A 21,929-nucleotide genomic window follows, 5' to 3' on the forward strand; every position below is an offset into this window, starting at 1 on the left:
GATGGGCGTGATACTCTGCAGGACAAGGACATTGACAAGACAAATGAGGAAATTATTGGGTTTCAGCTCACTGAATCAGCTTTCTTTATCTACTTCCCAGGTGAAACTGGGTCCCACATGACCCTGGATCCCTGGGCTCTGGAGCCCACTCCCATAGAGTGGAGGGGTGCCTTCGGGGTCTTGGCAGCTCCCCCCTCATTGCTCCTGTTGACCCCTCTCCACCCAGAGTAGCTTCAGAGATGGTGCATGGATGGCCCTGTTGGAGAAACTTGGGCACATAACTGGGTGGAGGGCCCTGGCCAGGCCATTGAGAAACTAAGTGGGCCAGGGTGGGGCACACAGCAGAAGGAAGGCTGGATGGGGGGCTGGGAGGCCCGGGTACCACTACATTCTCTGACCCAAATTAACTGAGGGGCTTTGGGCAGGTCACTTCCCTGCTGCAGACCTTATGTTTCATTTTGGAAGAAGGAAGACCTAACCTTAGAGCAGGGCTCCCTAATTTTTTCCCACCAAGGCACACAGACAGTGGCATTATTGCCTGGCATACTAGGGTGAGCAGAGCATCTTGGAGCTCAGGGGAACATGGGCCCCTGTCTGGCTGCCCCGTAGGGTCAGTATCTGGGCACATATGTCACCTGCCTGTGGCTTGCTAGCTGGGAAGGCCTGGCCTGTGGGACCCAAGATCTGTACTGGCGCTTTAGGATGATAAGGCTGCCACCCTGTAGGACTGTATGGAGCCCTTCTCCACTTCTACACACCCATATTTGACTGTGCATTGCCTCTTCCATCATCTGTGTGGAAAGGCTGTGAGTGGGGAGCATGGGGTCTTTGTGGCCCTTCTCTACACCATGATACCCCCAATCAGGGCCCTAGGAACTCAGAAAAGGGTGCTCCTGTATCTTTGGGGCTGAGTTGCCACTATATCCTTAACATCTACTGCCTAAGAATTTGGGCCCCTGTCATTGGGTCCTCCTGGAACATGTGTTCTTTATCTCTGGCCTCCTCTGTCTGTTTGGTTTTTAGAAAGTCCTGCTGGGATTCTCTTGGCAAAAAAGCTGCCAGGATTCCTCTAGCACTCTCTGATGCCAGAGGCCCTGGGGTAAAGGCAAACCTCCCCTCTGATCTGCCTAGTTCAAAGACTAGGCTTAGGGTTAGGGTCAGTGACTGGGAGTAGGATTACTGGTGTCCCGATAGCCCTGAGTCTAAGGCCAGGAAGAGAGCAGTCTGGCTGTGCCCTGAACCGTGGCCACAGTGATGTTTGAGGCATCCAGGTGGGAAGGGAGTGCTCATGGAGAACTGAGGTTTTTCCTGTTTCTAGCAATTCAGCTGCCCTTGCAAGCATAAAATGGAGTGTTTAGGGAGTTAGTCCAGTGCACAAAAAGTGTGGGCCTTGAAATGGTAGTCCAGGGTTTGAATCTTGACCTGAACACTTTTAATTTTTTTATTTTGAGAGGGGAAGGGGTGGGGAGAGGGACAGATAGGGAGAGAGAGACAATCTTAAGCAGGCCCCATCCTGAGCATGGAGCCAGACGCAGGGCTTGGTCCCATGACCCTGGGATTCTGACCTGAGCCAAAATCAAGAGTCAGATGCTCAACGGACTGAGTCACCCAGGTGCCCCACCAACCTAGCCACTTAGGGGAGTGTGATCTTGGGCCTCATTGGGCCTTCTTGAGCTGTAGTGCCTATGTTTGTAAAATGGGAACGTGATACCTACCGACAGGGTTGATACAGAGGATTCACCGAGAATGGATGTAGGGTAACAGAATTAGTCATCCTCTCTTTGCTGAGGATGTTTAGTAGGGGACAGGGTGTTTGGGGAGCTGAAGTTGAGAGTCCCTCCATTCCTGGGTGTGACCCTGTGAATACTGAATACCAGCTGGTCGCATCTGGGGTTGCAGGAGAGGATGGAACAGGTGAAGAGAAGAGCTTCTTAAGGAAGGAGAGATCATTCAGGCAGAGAGAGGTTGTGGAAGGGTTCCATGGAGAGTGAGGGAAGTGGTACCTCTCTGTCCACATGGAGGGAGGCCCTCACTGTGAGGGGCAAGGGTCTGGGAGGCCCAGGCAGTGGTTTCCCTCGCAGTCATGGGCCTTGCCTCAGGGACAGGCTGTGCATTCCTGGTGAGGGACGGGGCCTCCAGGGCCTCCATCCCATGCAGGCCTTAGCAGATGCATGCGTGTGGAGCATATTTATGCAAACCTGTCTTTTCTGTAGCTATAAAGGAACTCAGAGATCACCTAGGCCCACCTCTTCCCCTGACAGAAAAGGAAGCTGAGACCATGAGAACTGTGACAGACTGGATTGGGATTCAAGTCCTTGCTCCCACCCCTGTGCAGCGTCTGCCTCAGGCAGGTGCCTCTAAGCCCTGGTTTCTTCTTACACAGCAAGGGGCTGATGGAAACACCTACCTTCTAATTTTTGTTGAGACTAAATGAGATACTGCAGGTAAATCCTTACCCAGAGCTGGGGCATATTGCACTACAATATTTAAAACTTATTATGGAGTGATTTCTCTAAGGGCAATATGGCAGGCTATGGCAGGGCTGGCCTGGAAGCTTGCATTTGGGAAATGGTTGCAAGCCTTTTGGTGACATGAGGCTGCCTCCCACCCACGATAGTGCTTGGTGGGGGCTGGAGTGGGAGGTGACTGGGCAATTTTCAGGGCAAGTAGGACCTGGGGGCTCCTGCTGAGCCACCCTGGCCTTGTTGAGCTACACTGTGGAGGGATGGGGATACGTGGAGGCTGGCAAGACATCTGGGTCTGGGACCTTTTGTGGGTTGGAGGAAGAAGCTGTGGGCGGCGTCTGCCTCAGTTGGCCAGTAAGCCTCTGGGGTGGGTAGTCTTGCTTGGGTGGGGGCAGGAAAGGCCTAAGGATGTTCTTGTTTTAGGCTCCAGTGGCCCTTTTTTGGGGGCTCAGGAGTGGAGGGAACCCTGTCCCTGCCCAGAACCTGGCGGGTGGCCCCTGACAGATGAACGCCACCACACTCTGACATGTTGTGATTGTGGGTGTTGGTCTCTGTGTCTACGCATCCATGCCTGTCTGGGGGTGCCTAGCACTGTGCTGTGCTCCTACTACATATCCATAGAGGATAGACTAGTGGGTGGGCCTAGACTAGTGGGTGGGCCTGCTAGACCTAATTTGAATCTTGGCCTTGCCCTACCAGCTGGGAGACCACAGGGCGGGTCACTTGACCTTTTTGGACCTCATTTACTGACCTGTAAGATGGAGTGGCTGGGCCTGCCTGGCGAGGATTGGTGGGGACACATGCACGGTTCCTCATGTGGTACTGGGGCACCTTAGATGGTGGCCAAGGGCAGCACTGTTGAGGGCTGGAGGGAACTAATGGCTTAGTGTGGGGTGTTAGACCGGACAAGGAAAGGTGATGAAGAGGGCCAATCAAGTCTGAGGGGGCCTGTGTGTGCCGCATCTTAGGAGTATCTGAGGTTTACAGAAGGGCGGGTTGCTCATAAGTGCTTCATGGGAGAGATGGGGCGGGGACCGACATGTTTTGTTCAGTAAACATTGAGCTCTCTGTGTTCCTGATACTGCGTCAGACACTGCTTTAGAGTGACTCAGACTCATGTCCTCACTGTCTACTGGGGTAGGCAGACACCCACTTAGACACCCATGAGGAGGCTTATTGTTGGTGGCAGTGTGGACCAAGTGCTGCCGTGAGAGTTCAAGTATCCTGGGGAAATCAGGAAAGTCTTGGAAGAGGAGACATGGGGGCCTGGGAATGCCATTCTTGGTAGTGTCATGGCCTAGAGGGAGGCCTGGCTCACCTGGGATGATGAAGGAGCCACACATCTTCTGGGCCTGGTGGGCTCTGAGAACAGTGAATACAGACCCTTGTGGCAGATGGGAGATTGGCCTCTCTGGGGTCTCTTCCCTTGGGACTCCTGCCCCAGACTTCTCCTGGATGGAGCTGTGCATGACTGCTTGGCAAGGGAGCCTGGGTCCCTGGGGAGGGGCTGAGCTGCCCTTGGATGAGGGAGAGGCTTAGTACTGGGCTCCAGAGCCAGTCCCCTGTGAAGGTTGCCTCAGTGGCCATAGTGGGGCCTGACCCAGCTCTGCTGGGTGCCTAGGGAGGCCTGTTCCCTTCCCTCGCTCCTCTGAGGGGAGGCCTGAGCCTTCGTGTCACCAGTCCCTCCTCCCTTCGTGTTGCTTAGCAGGGATGGGTGAGCCAGGGTGTTACTGGCTCAGCCTCAGTCTGTGGGCTGGTGCCTCTCAGAAACCCCCTTCTGAGGCAGCCCCTGTGAGGTTGTAGTAGGGGAGGTTTGGGGATAGCAGGGGAGGAACTGAAGGAATAGGCAGCCTCTCTCCCTGCCCCTCTGCATGGTGGCTTAGGTGATAAACTGCTTATCCTCAGGTTGTCTCCCTGAGCCGAATGCAGAAGTGTGTTATTTAAATTTCAAAATCACATTTTTCTTCTAACAGCTGTCAGAGTCTCTGAGTGTCAACGAAAATTGGGCTTTAGCCGCAGCTCTGTCACCTCTTACACCTTCCCTTTCGGGAAGAATTCATCTGGTGGCCAGGGAGAGCTGGTGTGGGGTGGGGCAGACGGGGACTGTGGGGACAGGGAGAGGGGAGGTGACTAGGTGGATGGGGTCGGGTGAGCAGTGACTCCGGCCATGCTGAGCAGCAGGTGGGAACACCTGGGAGGAGGCCAGCCTCCCCATCAAGGGGTGCCAAGGTGTTTCCCCCTTGTGTTTCATTTCTTCCCCTCTCCTATCAGTGCTGGTGACTCGGGCTCCTGTCAGTGGGTGGGAGGATTTGCTTGTACTAAGGTGTGAGCAGGGTGTTGGTGACTTCATGTTTCATTGCCTTTGTGTCCAAAGAAGAAGGCGAGAAGGAAAGAAAGAATGAGTAGAACAGGAGAGAACAAAGTTTAACCCCAAGGAAAGGCTTTGTAATGGTAAAATTTGACATGTCATGGTTGGGACGAGGTTTTTGGGGTGAAGACATTTTCTGGTACTTCTAAAACAATATCTCCCAGGGGGACCTACTTGCTTCCCCTTGGGTATATAAGCCAGGCTCTGCCAGCAGTGGGGATGTGGGGTGGTTCTGGGCCGGGACTCTGCTCTTTAGAGGCTCTCAGATGGCTCTGCAAGGTTCTGTCTCCCTCTCCACCCCCTGAGCATGCTCCTGGCTTAGCCATGAACTATACTCACCTGATTTATCCTGGTGGAAGGCAGGTTTTGGGTAACTGCCCTGGGAATGCCTCTTCCAACCATATCTGTTGATGCACTCCTTTAACCCCTAGGCTATTGAAAGAAAGGAACAGGTCTGACTGGGGTCAGAGTGTGTGGAGGGAGGTGTGTGTGTGTGTGTGTGTGTGTGCGTGTGCGCATGTGCACTGTGAGCATGTTATGTCTTTGTGGAGTGGAATGTGTGTATGAATTGGTATGTGTATGTATATGTGGGGTGGTATGTGTGTGTGAGGTGGTGTGTGTGTGTGTGTGTGTGTGTGTGTGTGTGTGTGTGTGTGTTGTGCCTGAGTGGGAATGAAAAAGTGGAGGGGGTGATGTGGCCCTTCTGTCAGGGGAACAATCACTGCCCTCAGCCCTCTTTTCTACCTCCTAGGGAAGCCCTGAGAACACTGGTACAGGGGTGAATACAGAGGGACATTAGAGGATGGGAAGGCTATCTTCACGTGATTAACAAAAATAATTAGTGGACTAAACCTCTGTATGTGTATTTTGGGGCTTCCTACAGTGTGGAGGTTATGTCATCTTCTGGATGCTTCCGTCCCCTCCTGCAGAAGCAATGTGTATGTGAATTCATTCTTTAGACTCCAGGAAAATCCCTTGGGTGCTGTGCCCTGTTCTAGGTGCTGGGGAAATGTCAGTGAACAAACAAGGCAAGGGAGACTGTTGCTCTTATGGAGCTTATTTCGATTAGCCTGAGACAGAGAAAAACAGAAAACAAGCCAACAAACAAATTAACAGCAACAACAGAAAGATAGGGCTGAATGGCATGCAAGGATTAAATAGGAGGACAGGACAGAGGTGGCTGGTGGGTCATCCAGATTGGGAATGCCAAAATCTGACTCCCTGGAAGGATCCAGCCATGGGAAGTCTGTGGAATGGCAGAGAGCACATCTAGGGAAAGGTCCCCAGGGCAGGACACTGTGAGGGAGGGTGGGGCCTGGGACCCAGCGAGTGAGGTGGAGGTGGTGGTTTGGAAGGTTGGGCACCTAGGCAGGCAGGGGCCAGATCACTGGGATGCTGCAGGTAAGTTAAGGACTGTGGATTTCATTTTAAGAGTGATGAGAAACCTCAGTATGAGTTATGCTCTTTTTTTTTAATTTTTTTAAACGTTTATTTATTTTTGAGACAGAGAGAGACAGAGCATGAACGGGGGAGGGGCAGAGGGAGAGGGAGACACAGAATCGGAAGCAGGCTCCAGGCTCTGAGCCATTAGCCCAGAGCCCGACGCGGGGCTCGAACTCACGGACCGCGAGATAGTGACCTGAGCTGAAGTCGGACGCTTAACCGACTGAGCCACCCAGGCGCCCCGAGTTATGCTTTTGAAAAGCTTACTCTTGCGCTGTGACAGAGTGGATCATGGGGCAGGGAGGGGCATGGGCAGCGGTGGGAGCCAGAGAGCAGTTAGAGGCTGTTGCACTGGCCAGAGTCCTAAGACAGTAGGGTGTACGATCTGGGATCTGTGGTGGCACAGAGCTAAGGACAACTGTGGTAATTTAGGCTTGAACAACAATGGGACTGCCATATATCAGGATGGGGAAGGGGGAGGAGAGTTCTCTGTCTGCCACAGTAGGCTGGAGATACTAGTCAGACCTTTAGACCTCTGTCTGGAAATGCCAAGTAGGCAGTTGGATGTAAGCCTGGAGTTCTGAGGAGAGGTTAGGGTTGATATATAGATTGAGAGTCGTTAGCATATAGATGGTGTTTAAAGCTCTGGACCCATGAGGTCACCTAGTGAGAGTGTGTGGACCGTGGGGGAGGTAGGTGGGGGCTCTCCAATGCAGAGGACGAAGAGCTAGCAGAGGAGGCTGAGATGAAGGCCAGTGCGAAGGGTACCAGGGGGAGCCAAGAAAAGCACGGGTCTCAGGAGAGAGGAAGGGGTAAGACATGCTAAATGTAGCCAAAAGGTCAAGTTAGAGATGTTTAGAGACATGACCATGGCATTCGGCAGCATGGGGGTCACTAATGACCTTGACCGGAGTGTCCTTAGTGGGGCCGTGGGTTGGAAGCTTGATTTGGGGAGGATGGAAAAGAGGATGTGAGGTAGCAAGGTAAAAACAGCAACTGTAGGTGGCTTTTTGGAATTTCTTTGTGAAGAAGGACTTCTTATGGTGAGAAAAGTTTATTTCATAATCAGTAAAAAAATTTAGCTTATGGTTGGTGCTTCCAATCCTGTGTCCATTCACCACAAATAAAAAATGCTGATGAAGGTACAGGTGAATCACATCAATATGAAATGCCTCAATTTTGGCTTTTAATTGTTATAAATACAAAATTAAAGCTGATATGCTGTTGTGGGAACTGGTGTGAGCATGGTAAAAATCCTAATTAAACAAACAAACAAACCCACCCAAACTACATTTAAAAAGACATAGAACCCTCAAAAGTGGCTGAAAAAGTCCCTTAAAGTGTGAGATAATGAAATTTTAATTTTTAATTGCTTAAAACACAAAATTAAGCCTAATATGCCTTTTGAAGAATTGGAGAAAGCATACCAACAGTGGTTAAGATTTGACAAAATATAAAATGATATTCAAAAAGCAATCGATTTTTGGAATCGATTTTCAGTGAATTTGCCATTCATCAAATTGACTTTTGGTGTGTTGGTCTGCTTCCAAAAATACAGCTGACCCTGGAGGATGCTGGGGTAGCTGCGTGTTGTGTGGGGATGGAGGTGAGGGGAGAGTCCCAGAGAAGGTTGAGGATATAAGGTGGGGAGCCTGGACTAGCACTGCCACTTGGTGGGGGGCGGGGGGAGGCACCCTGAGCGGTGGGGGGAATGAAGGTTGCGGTCCCACTGGGTCCCTGGGCCTTGAGTGAGGACAGAGGACTGGCAGGCGACGCATGCTGGGAGTGCAAGGTCATCTCTTGGGGAAGCTGACGGTATGCAGATGCATTCATGCAGATGGTATGGGGCTCCTGGCCACCGCTCCCAGCTGAGAGGAAGATCCTGGAGGTGCTGCTCTCTTAGGCTTCTGGATGAGCAGAGGGCGCTCTGAAGTCTGCCTCTTGCTCACCAGTGAGTGACTGGGGACCCTTCTATCTTTCGGGTGTCGTGTGTGAGGCTGGGGCAAGAGGTGCATGGGTTGGACTTCTTTTAGCAGGGTTATATGAAAACAGAGATGTGGGGGAAGATCTTTCCAGCCGGGGAACACATTCTTAAACAAGCATTTATGGTGCATGTGCCATGGGCCGGAAACTGTGTGAGGCATTTTTACCTACATTATCCAGTCTAATCTTTAGCATAGTCCTGTGTGTAGGCAGCCTGGGTGTTTTATCCTCATTTTGCAGGTGAGGAAAATGAGGCTCAAAGAGGTCACATAACCTGTCTGCACATGCTTGCTCTGCTAGTTGATGGCCCTGCTAGGTCCTCTGCCTCCCAGTTGGGCCAGAGTTCCTGCTCATAATCACTAGCCTGGCCCCCAGCAGGGACACTGTGAAGCCTGTGGAGCGAGCCTCAGGCCAAGGGTAATTTTCCATTTGTTACTTGATTATAATCTCTTCATTTCCACTAGAATGTAAGCTCCAGGAGGGCAGGAGCATTGCCGGTTTGGTTCATTTCTCTTAGCAGTGCTTTACATGTAGTGAGTGCTCCGTGTTGGGAATCTTGGGATTCCCTGGGAACCACTCCGTCAGGGAATCTTGAGTGGTGGCTGGGTGTGGATGGCCTCATGAGGCTGAGGGGTGTGGAGGTGATGGTGCAGATGGCTATAGCCCAACAGGGAAGATGGGCTCCCCTTAGCTCCCCACCTTTCCTGCCTTCCATCCATCCCTATTTAGTTTGTTTTGTTGACATCTCATTGTTGATGGCCTCTCTGCTCACCCTTATGTCCCTAATTATTTAGACTCAGTTGACTGTCCTTTTCTTTGAAGTTCTTGTCTTGGCTTCCATGACCCCAGTGTCTCCTGACTTTCCACCACCTCCCAATGTCCACTACATGATGATGTCCAAGGCTTTGTCCTGACCCCTTTCCTCTTCTTTATTGTCACCCTCAAACTAGGCAACCTCATTTAGTCTTATGACACTAAATAGCTTCCATGTCAGTCATGGTGTTTTATGCCTCTTGCTCAGATGTCCCTTCTGCAATCCAGACTCATTGATTCTTCTGCCTTTTCAGTATCTCCACTTGGACATCTAGTAGGCACCTCAAACTTCAGTGAAAACAGAATTATGTGTTCAGTTCTGCCCTCCTTCTCCCCTTTAGGTCTTTCCTGTTTCACAAAGTGATTCCACCATCTACCTGGTGCTCCGGCCCAAAACTTCAGAGTTTTCCAGGATTTCTTTTTCTTCCTATTCAGCATCTGACCCATCCTGTTGGTTTTCTAAGTTGTTTGCCGAATGGGCTCAGTTTTTGACATCTTTGTAGTTACCACTCTACCTAGACCACCACCTGTGGCTTCTTCTTTTACTTTTGCTTCATTAAGGAAGCTCCAGCCACTTTATGGTTCCTTTTGCCTATGAACACACCAAGGTCATGCTTGTCTCAGGACCTTTGCACCTGCTTTTCCTTTTGCTTGGGATTCTCTTACTTTGGATTTTTTGCACATTTTACTCCTGCCCATCATTCTATCTCAACTTGGATGTTACCTCCTAGGACAGCCCCTTCCAGACCCCAGTCATTCTCTTCTGAATTTCCTTATGTATTTTCTTCATGGCACTTATCAGCACTTTATTTTTGTTTTTAATTTTTTTAATGTTTATTTATTTGTGTGAGAGAGAGACACACACACAGTGCAAGTGGGGGAGGGACAGAGAGAGGGAGACACAGAATCTGAAGCAAGCTCCAGGCTCTGAGCTGTCAGCACAGAGCCCGATGCGAGGCTTAAACCCACAAACTGTGAGATCATGACCTGAGCCAAAGTCGGATGCCCAACCAACTGAGCCACCCAGGTGCCCCATCAGCACTTTAAATTACCTTACTATTTATATGTTTATTACTGGTCTTCACTAGACTGAAAGCCTCTGGAGAGAAGGGACTCTGTCTTTCCAGTTCGCAGCTGGATTTCTAGAGCGTGTGGTCAGTATCTGAAAATATTTGTTGACTGACAGCTGTGTGACTGACTGGCAGTTGATAGGAAATTGGGGGCTGTGCATGAAGGCAGCCGGTGTGGCTGTGACCCCTGTATATATGGGCGTGTTTCTGTGTGTATACATGCTGTGTTTGCATGGGGCCAGGGTAGACTCCTTTTAGCCTGTTTATAAACGAGGTGGGATGGGAGCTTTCTCACTCCCTGTAGCCGTCAGAGTCTTATACTTGTGTGGGTGCCCAGGGGCTCAGTGTGGACTTGGGGCTGGACATTGCAGCTGGAAAAGGGGTTAGGGGCAAGCAACCAGGCTGGCAGACTCCTGGAAGGCCAGAAAGGGAGCAGAAACACCCGAGGACCCATTAGCCTGCAAGTATCATAGAATGGTGAGCATCTTATTTCTGTTCCCATGGGGAGAGGCCTGTTGGTTGTTAGAAAGTCTACCTTGATGAGCTTCTTGTTTGGGTAGTGGGGGGGGGTGGTGAAGCCCCAGAAGGCATGCTCTACAAATTGCCTTCTGCTGAGGGTGGGCTTGGTAAATGGTGTGCTGGGTGGGATGTGTGCATATTTGAGGAATGGGCATTGGCAACTCAGCCTGTGCTCCAAGTCAGTGGTTCTGCAACTTTGGAAGGCAGCCTCAGAGTCACAGGGCAGCTTGTGAAATCCAGTTTCTTAGGGACCAGCCATAGAGCTCTTGACAGAAAGGCATGGGGCCTGTGCATTTGTGTGTAACAGGCACTTCAAGTGACTCAACCAATGCAATGAAATTTAAGAACCTTGACTGTAAATCAGTTACTTCCCTCCCACTGACCAGACCAACCAGACTGACCAGGCACACTGCTGAGGGAATGGGAGATGGGCATAAGAATACTTTGATTTTATTTTGTTTAATTAATTATTTTTATTTTAGAGAAAGACAGAGTGTGTGAGTGGGGGTGGGGCAGGGAGAGAAGGAAAGGGAGAGAATCCCAAGCAGACTCCATGCTGTCAGCACAAAGCCCGATGCGGGGCTCAATCCCATGACTTGAGCCCAAATCAAGAGTCAGATGCTCAACCAACTGAGCCACCCAGTGTTGTTATTTTAATAGCAGTGCATTTTAACACATAGTAGAAAAATGCAGAACTAACATAGATGTTATCATTTAGGACAAATCTGGGTAGGTATTGAAAAATTTAAAAAAGTGAGTCAATTGAGAAATTTAAAGATTTCATTTGAGAATTAAGAGATTTGAAAGAGAAATTTGACTGCTGTGTGGTGAGCCCATCTCCATATGGTGTCACACGGATATTTTAAAGATACCAGTTTGACGATCCAGGGACACATGGTCTTTGGCTCAGGGGAGCCCCCCTGGAGGGAAGAGGGGAGGTGGGTGAGGCTTCGCTGGGGTGAGGGAGCCCTTCTGCAGTTGTTTCCTGGCCCTGCTGTCACGGAGGGACAGGAAGGGAAGGGCGTGAAGGGCGTGAAAAAGCCAAGCCGTGTCCCCAGGGGCTGGAGCTGGGAGGTTGAGTTCACTGCGGTTTTGGAAAAGTACCAGGCATGGTTCAATCCCCACTCACACACCCTGAGGCAGCTGTTTCTCATCTACTCCTTGGCCCAGCTGGGCTCCTCTCGGCAGGCGTGGGAGACCCGCGTGGGTAGGAGCAGAGTGAGTGTGGAGAGCTGGCTGGCCCAGGCCTACAATGAACTTCTAGTTCCTGGGTCCTTCTCAGCTCCTGTGTGGTCTCTGCGGGGGACGGAGGGGTGGGGTAGCAGGGGCCTCCCTCCCTGCCCTTTGCACATTTTAGTTCAGGGGCTCAGGCCCACACTGGGTGAGGCTGTTGTTTGCAATCCAGCATTTCTCCTTCCTCCCCCAGTAGGGGTTCCTGAAGAGAAAACAAAGCCTTCTGAACCCATGGGAGAGGCGCTTAGTGGTGAAGGAGAGATAGTGGATGTGGGAAGGGGCTGTCTGGTGGGCTTGCCTTCCCCCGGCACATATTTCCTCACTGGTAGGGAAAGCCGTGCTTGGGCCAGCTTCTGGGTCCGTTCTCCACAGGGCTGGTACCTGCTCAGGGAGGATCAGAAGGGGCATCTTCCCTGTAACTAGGCAATTGCTGTTACTGTTGCCACATTTATTGTTTTTTTTTTTTTTTTTTTTTCTAGGAAATTTACCAAGTTTTGGCCCAGGGGTTTACATTTCCCACCCCCCTAGCACAAGCTTTCACTATTCAGACTACAAATGGAAGGCACTGAGGCTGTAATTACAGCGGCATTAGCTCAGGAACACGCTGAGAGGAGCAGGAACAGGGCACCTGGGGAACCTAAAAGCAGCCGCGGGCCTAAATTAGCTGCTGCTCCGCGTGCGATGTCGCCCTGCTCTTCTTTGGGGGCCCCCTCCATCCTCACTCTCTGCTCTCCTCCACCTCCGCCCCAGGCTGCTTTGCTTGCTCTTCCCCTCTGCCCGCCAGCATCCTGACAGGTGCAAGAAACACAGAAGAACAACCTGGCTGGTGTAGAGGTGGTGCCCCCAGAATAGCCTTTGTGTGGACGTGCGTCCTTGGATCTCGATGTGGGCAGGCTGGTTTGGCTGCAGCTTAGGGGACAGCTTGGGAGGCCGCACCCCACCGGGGACAAGCGCTCGCTGTGCTCTCCTGGGCCTCACTTTCGGTCTCTGTGTCCAGGCATCCTGAATTGCTGTCAGGTCCTCCCAGTTTTTGCCCCAGCTCTTTGTTCCCTTGGCCTGGGACCCCGTTCCTACTCTTTTTGCTTCCTCTGACTCATCCTGTAGGTTCAGCCGAGATGTCACTGCTTCTGTGACCCCTGGTCTGGGCAGGATGCTTTCCTCTCTGCTGCTACAGCACCCTGACTTCCCTGATGCACAGCTTAGCACTGCCATGGGCCACTCCCCTGTCTCCAGCTGGGTCTCTGGGGAAGTGCTTGCACCTAGTAGGCCTTTAGTAAAGAGTTGAAAACCAACCTTGATTCCTTTTTGGCCTTAATCCCCCTTTTGCTTTCACAACAAGAAGAGAGGGAACTTTTTCTGCCATTCTAGGGCTGTTGTTGGCAGGGTGTCGAGGTGAGGCCCAGTCTTCATCCATTGTCTCCTGACTTTCACATCTGAGTCCTTCTGGACTGGGCCCTTACATTGATACTTGATTAGACATGGCCTTGTATTGACCACTATTGCTGGCTCCACATCAGTTTGGCTTCTTTAATAGTATTAGCCAACAACTTCTAAGTACTTGTTACGTATTAGATATTGTTCTAAGTACATTTATTCTTTCACTCGTCAAATTTGCATTCAACACCTACCATGTACCAGGCATTGGGAAGTATGGATATGGCAGTAAGTACAACCAATAAAGCCCCTGCTTTCAAATGGAGTTTATATGTAACACAAACAAACAAATGACTAAGGAAGTGTATACTCTGGCAGATGGTGATGAGTTGTGGGAAAAAGAGATCAGAGAAAGGGTAAAGGGAGTGACTTCTTGTTACGTATATGGTCGGAAAGGATTCACAGATAAGGTAACATTTGAGCAGAGACCTGAAAGAAGTGAGGAAAGGTCATGGAGGAGAGCTTTCCAGGAAGCGGAAGCAGAAAGTGCGAAGGCCCTGAGGTCAGGGCACATTCCAGGAAAAGCAAGGAGGCCAGTGTGGCTGGAATGGAGGAAGTGACCAGGAGGAGGAGGTGAGGTCACATACAGCAGTGCTGGCTAACAGAAATATGAGTCATCTATGTAATTCTAAGTGTTCTAATAGCCACATTAAAAAAGTAAAAAGAAGCAAGTAAAATTAATTTTAACCATACATTTGCTTAATATATTTTCAGAATATTATTGATTCAATATATAGTTAAACTAAAAAATTATTAATGAAATGCTTTATTATTTTTTTTCTTAGTGAATCTTCAAAATCTGGAGTGTATTTTCAAAATCTGGTGTGGACATCTCATTTTGGGCTTAGCCACGTTTCAGGTTCAATGGCCACATGTGGCTAGTGGCTACCATATTGGACAGCACAGATATAGGGCCTTGAAGACCAGGCCCAAGCCTCTGAATGAGGGGAAGCCATAGGAAGCTTTGAGGCCTAGGAGCATTATCTCCCTGCCTTATGTTCTAGAAGGTTCACTCCAGCTGCGATGAGAGGATTGTTTTGAGGCAGGGGGTGGGGTGGGTGCGAGGATAGAGCAGGGAGCCTAGGAAGGAGGCTCTTGCCAGGATGTGGTGATGATGGCTTGGACCACACTGGGAGCAGCGGTGGCGGTGAGAAGTGGTTGGATCCCGGATGTATTCTGGAGGTGGAACTGGTTGGTTTTTCTGACGTGGTGTGTGAATGAGAGAGGAGTCAAGGGAGTACCTAGAATTTTAGCCTGAGCTAGTGGGAGGGTGAGTTGTTTTCATACAGATGAGGGGAACTGGGGTGGGGGAGCAGCATTGGGGGGAATGTGTGGGTTTGGTTTGGGGCCTGTTAAGGTTGAGATGCAGTGTCAGCCTTTCAGGTAGAGTGGGCAAGTAAACAGGCAGCTGGACGTGTGAATCTTGTACTCACAGGGAGGCTTGGCTGGGGACAAGCCATGAGTGCCCTGGGAAGTGGGTGCACATAGAGAAGAGGGGCTGAGCCCTGGAGGAAAAGGTGGATAGTTGTGAAGGTGAATGCAGGGTGGCAGCAGGAAGCCCAGTGGAGAGGGCAAGACTGTGAGGAAAGAGGGCCAGATGGGGTAACCTGCTGTGTCTAGTGTCCAGATGGGCTGAGGAAGAGGAAGCCCCAGGATCCCTGACCACTGGCAAGAGGGGGAAGCAGACGCTAGGCTGCAGTGGGTCCAGGTGAGACCAGAAGGGGAGAAAGAGATCGCTGGTATGGATGACTCCTTTGAGAGCTTTTGCTCTAAAGGAGAGCAGAAAAATAGGATTACCTTAATGGTGGCTATATGGTCACAAGGAGGCTTTTTTCCCTTAAAGATGGGTGATATAGTAGCTGATGGGGATGATCTAGTAGACAGAGCAAAATTATCATGCAGGAGAGAGGAAAAAATGAGCTATCTCATTCACACTCACAACCGTGCTATGTGGTAGGTACTATTTTGCAGATGGGGAAACTGAGGCAAAGGAAGATTCAGTCATTTGTCCAAAGCTGTACAGCTAGTAAGTAGCAGGGCCAGGAGTTGAATACAGATGGCTCAGTTCTATAACACCCAGTCTTAACTGCTATGCTACTGCTTCTTGGTTTCCTAGCTACATTTGTGAGCTCTTTGAGAATGGGGCCTCCTCTTACACATTTCTGTCTGACACAGCACCTAGCCAAGAGAGGGCTGTGCAGAGGTGGGGTTTGCTAGATCTTTAATGACCAAGAGACCTGAACACCAGGAATGGTGCTGGGAATGCTCGGACACCTGGGCTGGCCACGGGAGGCGGGGTGTGGGGCATGGTGTTAGCTTGCCTCAGTTTGCGTCCTTCCCACCACCTCCTAGGACCTTGCATGAAGTGGATGGTGCTCAGGAAATACTGGCTAGATGAAGAATGAGTGAAAAGGCTAAGGCTCATCCATCTTAAAACCTAAGCTGATGATTCTTCTGGTGTACACAGTGTTGGCATGACCTGGTTCCTGCTCTGGTTTACCACCAGTGTGCTGGGTGGCCTTGCCCACTCACTGCGTCAGTTTCCTTAGCTGTAAAATCAAGAGGTAGGGCTAGGTGGCCTCCCATCCGGCTCTCCCCAGAATGTCTCAGGTGGGCATGTATGGGCTGGATTCCTGCCTCCCTCCAGTCTGTCATCAGGATGGACAAGAGGCACTGTGGGTGGGGTCAGCTGGCAGTGGAGGGTCAGGTGGTCCTTAGAAGAGCCGAGACTTGTGGGATGGGGTAGCCAGCACAAAGGGAACTTTACAGATTGTGGGAATCCTGCTTCGTGTCCAAGACATCTCACTCCAATGGCAGAGCTCAAGGCCATGGTGCTATCGGCCGAGTCCCAACATCTAGCACATGCGCCCTTTAGTTGGTTATGCGCTTAGCCCCATTAGAGTCTGAGGCTGGACTTCAGCCTCTTACCTCTACTTCCGGGGCTCCCACCTGGACCTTCCTTTTTAGGGGTTCTCCATGCTAACTAGCTGCTGTAGCACCCCTGCCATGTGGTATTTTGAAATGTGTAGGGACAGTTTTCAGTGGTCCTGTGGTAGGGGTGAGGGTGGTGGTAGTGGTGGCTGCTGAAGATCCCATGATGAGAATTGTCCCTCCCTAAATGCCAGCAGTACCCAGAGCAGAAGCCTGTTCAAGTGTGCCATTGCAGGGTGCTCAGGGGCCTGGGAGCCCATCTTGCCTCAACTGCCACTCAGTTGTGTGATCGTGAACCAGTCATTTTATTTCCCATTATCCACTTTTGTGAACAGGGCATGAACACCTACCTAGTTGCTTGCCTTTAAAAAAAAAATGTTTATTTTTTTTATTTTGAGAGAGAGAGAGAGAGAGCAGGCACCCGAGTCGGGGAGGGACAGAGAGAGAGGAAGAGAGAGAATCCCAAGCAGGCTCCACAGTGTCAGCAAAGAGCTGGGTGGCTTTATTTCACAAACCGTGACATCATGACTTGTGCTGGAATCAAGAGTCAGACACTTAACCCACTGAGCAACCCACTCCCCGCTAGTTGCTTGCCTTTTGGGTTGTGGTAAGTTTTAAATGAGCCTGGATTAACATTCCTCATCATCTTGACTCACCACAGGTAAGGCTGGCTATGCACCAGGTGCTGTCCTAAGCTGTGTATTCCCCCATTTTAATCCTTACTGCCTGTTGGGTGACCCGTTTCACGGAGGAGGAAACTGAGGTAGAGGGCATCTTGAACCCTGGGAGGTGTGCCCAGTGGGCCTATGGCGGTGGTCTTCCCGTGCCCCAGCAGGCCCGTGACCTCCCTTTCCTTCACCCCCAGGGACAGGGGCAGACCCGGTGGCCAGTGCCAAGAGCAACCACTGCCTGGATGCCGCCAAGGCCTGCAACCTGAACGACAACTGCAAGAAGCTGCGCTCCTCCTACATCTCCATCTGCAACCGCGAGATCTCTCCCGCGGAGCGCTGCAACCGCCGCAAGTGCCACAAGGCCCTGCGCCAGTTCTTCGACCGCGTGCCGGGCGAGTACACCTACCGCATGCTCTTCTGCTCCTGCCGAGACCGGGCGTGCGCCGAGCGCCGCCGGCAGACCATCCTGCCCAGCTGCTCCTACGAGGACAAGGAGAAGCCCAACTGCCTGGATCTCCGCGGCGTGTGCCGCACCGACCACCTGTGCCGGTATGCCCGCCCGCAGCCCCCGCTCCGCGCTCCCGGGCCCCGGCGTGCGCGCGCAGACACCTGCCATCCGCTTGCTCGTTCTGACCCGCGTTTACGGTTTGTCTGCCTTCTCTGTGTTCACTCGTGCTTAGCACTGTGGGAATCCACGGTGAACAACCCAGCGAGCATAGAATTTCATAGACCCTAGAGCCTGCTGGGCTGAGAAGGGACCTTCAGTGAATTTGGCCCCACTCCTGAAGGAAACCGCCACCTCATGTTCCATTGAGGTCATGTGGCGGGCAGGATGGGGCTCTCCTAAATCGCAGAGGCAGCTCCTTACACACGGAGAGCAGAGCCATTCTGGTGCTGGGGCAGGGTGTGGGTTCGAGTCTGACTGCCCAGGTTTGACTTTTCTACTTACTAGCTGTGTGACTCGGAGCAAGTTGTAAAAATTTCCCGAGTCGCTGCCATTCCTTCACCTGTAAACAGGAGTAAAAATGTCCACATTTGGTTATTGTGAGGATTAGGTGACATGATGTGTGTCAGAAGCTTAGCACAGAGCCTGGTGTATACTCCATTTTGATAAGCATAGCCTGATTATTAGCAAGGTTTTTTTCGGTTGTCATTACTGTGAGTTGAAATTTGCTTCTGTATAGTTCTTATGTCTTCCCTGTTTGTTGTTAAGCATTTGTTGAGTCCCTGTTGCACCCAGCGCTCAGTTCTAAGACCTGGGTGTGAGAGGTGAACATTGTGCTCTCTGAGGAGCAGCCTGTCCAGAAGGGGACACAGACAAAGCAGGGATCCCAGTGCAGTGGCTCTCAGATGAGGCAGCATGGGGTAGGGACATCTGCTTTAGTCTGGGGCTCTAGAGGAGGGGGCCTTGAGCTAAACCTTGAAAAATGAGAAGGTGAAAGCCAGGGAATGTGTCAGCTGGAAAAGCATATGCAAAAGGCTGGAGGGTAGGAGAGAACCTGGCCTCATGGGGAACTGCAGATGGTGGGTGCACATGGAGTGTGGGTTGTGAGGTGGGGAGGCCACAGGTGGGGCTGCTGCAGAAATAGAGGCCATGGTGGCGCAGAGATATTCAGAGATTGCTTACTGTGTCCTGGATGCTGGTTTATTATATGGTTTGTCTAATTTAATTCTCACAACAAAACTACCGGGTAGATAACTATTATCGTCTTTATCTGTCAAAAGAGGAAATAGAGACATAGAAGGTATCTTGCCTAAGGTCACACAGCTCATACATTTCAGAGCTGGGATCCATCCATTCACACTGCTTCTTCCAGTGTAGCATCCTGGACTGGACTCAGATAGTGGCTGTAGGGATGAACAGAAGTGTATCATTTCAGATATGATTGGTAAGTAGACTTGACAGGACTGGGTGATTGGTTGAAAGTTCCCTGGAGGCAGAAGTCATTTCTGTTTTGTTTACTCCATACCTCGTCCTACACGTAAAGCCTGGCACATGGTGAGCACTCCACAGACGTTTCTTGAATGGATTAAATGAACGGTGACCACTATGTTTCCTAGTTAAGTAATTATGGGATGAAGGAGCCATTCAGTGTGTGGGGGGGTTTTGGGTGTGTAGCATTTGAGGTGCCTGGAGGACCATTGCCATGCCCCAGGCAATGTCTGGGGCATGCTCAGTAAAGAGGCTGGAGTGGAGAAGTGGGTTTGGGAGTTGCTGGGCACCTCATTGGTGATTAAAGCCCCAGCAGTGAGTGAAATGGTGCAGGGTGGATTGGTGGAGCCCAAGAGGGAGTCTAGGCTGGAGAGGCCTACAGATTTGGGCATCCTCAGTGTTTAGGTGATGAGAGAAGCCTTTGGTATGGATAGTGAGGCAGAACTCTTCTGGAAATACCATTTATTCAGGGAGGGGCAAAGGAAGTGGGGCTTGTGGCAGGGAGGCTTGGAGGGTGGAAGGATAGCCAGGAGGAAGTGGGCCAGAATCCAGGAGAGAGGGGTTCCTGAGGGAGGGGGTGACTGAGACATGGTGCCTCATGGTGTGTACATGTGTGTACAAGAGAGTGTGTGAGTGTGCCTGTGAGGAAGTGTGAGAGTGTGTTCGTGGGGGGGGGCATATGGATGTGTGTGAGTTTGAGAGTGCATGAGTGTGAGAGGGAGTGTGAGTGAGTGAGTGACGGGTGGAAACCAGCTGTAGTTGGTTCAGGCATGGCAGGAGGCAGAAGTGGAGGCAAACCCTCATGTTGAGGACATGCACGCACAGGAGAGAGAGAGAGAGACAAACACACACCCCGTGATAGAGGCTGCAGGGGGAAGAGAGGCCTCTTTCTACCATGGGAGTGCCGGTGGGGGGGGGAGCGTGTTCGATGAAGGGGAAGTGCTGTTTTGGTTTGGAAAACAAGCACTGCCTGAGTTCAGAGACAGGCCTGATCCCAAGAGCTCGCTGCAGGGCTTGGGAAAGCTGTGAAGATGGTAGGCTTTTCTCTTTTGCTTACTTAAAAAAAATAGGCCTTGTCACTTACAGACACTGATTGAGGTGATTTAAAACAAACCACACATACAACAAGAGGATGGTTAGAGGCAGAAACCCAGGGCCCTGCAAAGGAAGTCGGGAGCCAGTGCCTCAAGTGTGTGATCTAGCAGTCACTGAGCTGGAGCTCTGTGCCTCGTGGTGGCTGGGATAAAGTGGGGCCATGATGGCCCACACGAGTTCCAGAGCACACTGGAAGGGAGCGTGGTAGCTCTTGAATGGACATAACATCCTCTCCTTCTTCTAAGTGCTGACATGACCCACCAGGCTGTTACACATAGTGTATGTGGAATGACAGATGGATTAGGAGCTGGGCCTGGGAGGGAACTGGAGGGCCAACCTGAGTCCAAGTCCAGTGACGACAGGCTGGAACATGCAGGAGCCTGTGCGCACCTGTGGGCCAGGTGCACCAAGGCCAGCCTCAGCCGTCTCCATGAGGAGCGGTAGCAGACAAGCCACAAGAGCACCAGCATCCCCTTCATGAGTCCTGTGTTAAGGGAGGACAGTGTGTGTGGTTCCTCAATGTGGGGGTGGGGGAGGTCCATGGTCCTGAGTGAGAGGGGGGAAGTTGAGAGCAGGATAATTTCAGGCTTCTAGAACATCTGTGTGTGTTTAAAGAGCCGGAGGGGTTTTTTTGTTTCTTATTCCAGGGGTGGGGGAAGCCAGAAATGGGAGATGGGGATTAAGCCTCATATTGTAGAACCAGAAGGCGAGTTTCAATGAGATTAAGGGTTGAGAGAGTCTGGAATGAGGCGTCCCTGGAGCTAAGGGCTGACAGCCTCTGAGAGGCACTAAGCCAACTGGAGGAGGCTCCATGCAACAGGACATAAATTTAGACAGCGATCGCAGGACCCGCCAACAGTGCAGTCTCTAGATGTTTGAATTCGGTCAAGTGTTGAAGTTCTAGGTGCTCCAGGATGAGGTGACAGGGTGAGCTCTCGGTCTAGAACCGGGCATTCCTCTAACCCTCCCTGCCCAGCTCCCATTCCTGAACAGATTTAAAGTGTGGTCCTGAAAGTGGTAGGACAGGGCTGAAGGAGGATCTGCATCCAGGATGGGGCTGGCAGGGCCTGGGGGTTATAAAAGCCTGGCCAGGTGTTCTCTGGGGAGCTTTGCCTATGACTCAGAGCTGAGGCTTGAGGTACACTGGGGCGAAACAGATTGATAGGTGGTGGGTGGAAGTGGTCACCGTGGTCACCCTAGAGCTGGCAGACCTGCCCCTGGTCTCCTGAGTGGTCCCGGGTGGGCCATTTCACTCCTCATGCCCTTGGTTTCTTCACTGATCACATAGGGATGCTCACCAGTCTGCAAGGACCCTTCCCAGGTCTGTGAGTCTGGGTTTGGGGGCAGCTTTCTCCTCCTGCACCTCCACTTGAGGTATGTTTCTGGGAAGATGAGCTCTTGGCACAAGAGAATACAACAGAGACCCCTTGTTGGGGTAGAAGGCATGGGAGGGCAGATTTGAAGGACCTAGGGACAGGCCTGGAAGGGGAGGAGTTGATGTTTTTCCATGTTCTTGCAAGCCTGACTTATGGACCCATGGACCCTTTCCCCATGTCACGGAGGAGCCCAGGAGGTGATGGGTGGCTGGAGGGGGGCATGAAGAGAAGAGGTAGCCCAGACTTTGTTCTCCATATGCCTAGGGAGAAGCACCCTCCCTTTCTTGCCTAGCATTGGATCCTTCCAGGTTTCTGCCCTCCAAGATAGGCACCACAGGTGGAAATCTTTACTGTGAAATGGGTGAGCTCAGTGCCGTGTCGTTTGGATCAGGAAACGGAGACCCCAAGCCTTCCTTTCCTGGTCACTTTAATGGACAAAACTGGCTTTGATGGGGATCATGGGAAAGCTTCTTTGGGCTGACTCTTGGAGAATGAGGCTCTTGCTGGCAGGCATCTCTTGGGACATGCCTGGTGCTCCAGTGCTATAGCACCCAGTCCTCACTTTGCTAAGCCTGCCTGGTCCCCTTCGCTTTCC

At 51.4% G+C, this 21,929-nt stretch overlaps 1 protein-coding gene across 6 annotated transcripts in view; it reads left to right on the forward strand.

The window, feature by feature from the left end:
* Positions 1–21,929, forward strand: part of GFRA2 (GDNF family receptor alpha 2) — a 97,486-nt gene that overhangs the window by 14,187 nt on the left and 61,370 nt on the right. For all 6 annotated transcript variants that reach the window (XM_032592850.1, XM_032592849.1, XM_030312470.1 and 3 more), the window contains exon 4: positions 17,125–17,479. In XM_032592850.1, the coding sequence (XP_032448741.1) occupies positions 17,125–17,479 (355 nt within the window). The remainder of the gene's footprint in view (positions 1–17,124; positions 17,480–21,929) is intronic.

Source organism: Lynx canadensis, chromosome B1 (assembly GCF_007474595.2).
Source record: "Lynx canadensis isolate LIC74 chromosome B1, mLynCan4.pri.v2, whole genome shotgun sequence".
Taxonomy (NCBI): domain Eukaryota; kingdom Metazoa; phylum Chordata; class Mammalia; order Carnivora; family Felidae; genus Lynx; species Lynx canadensis.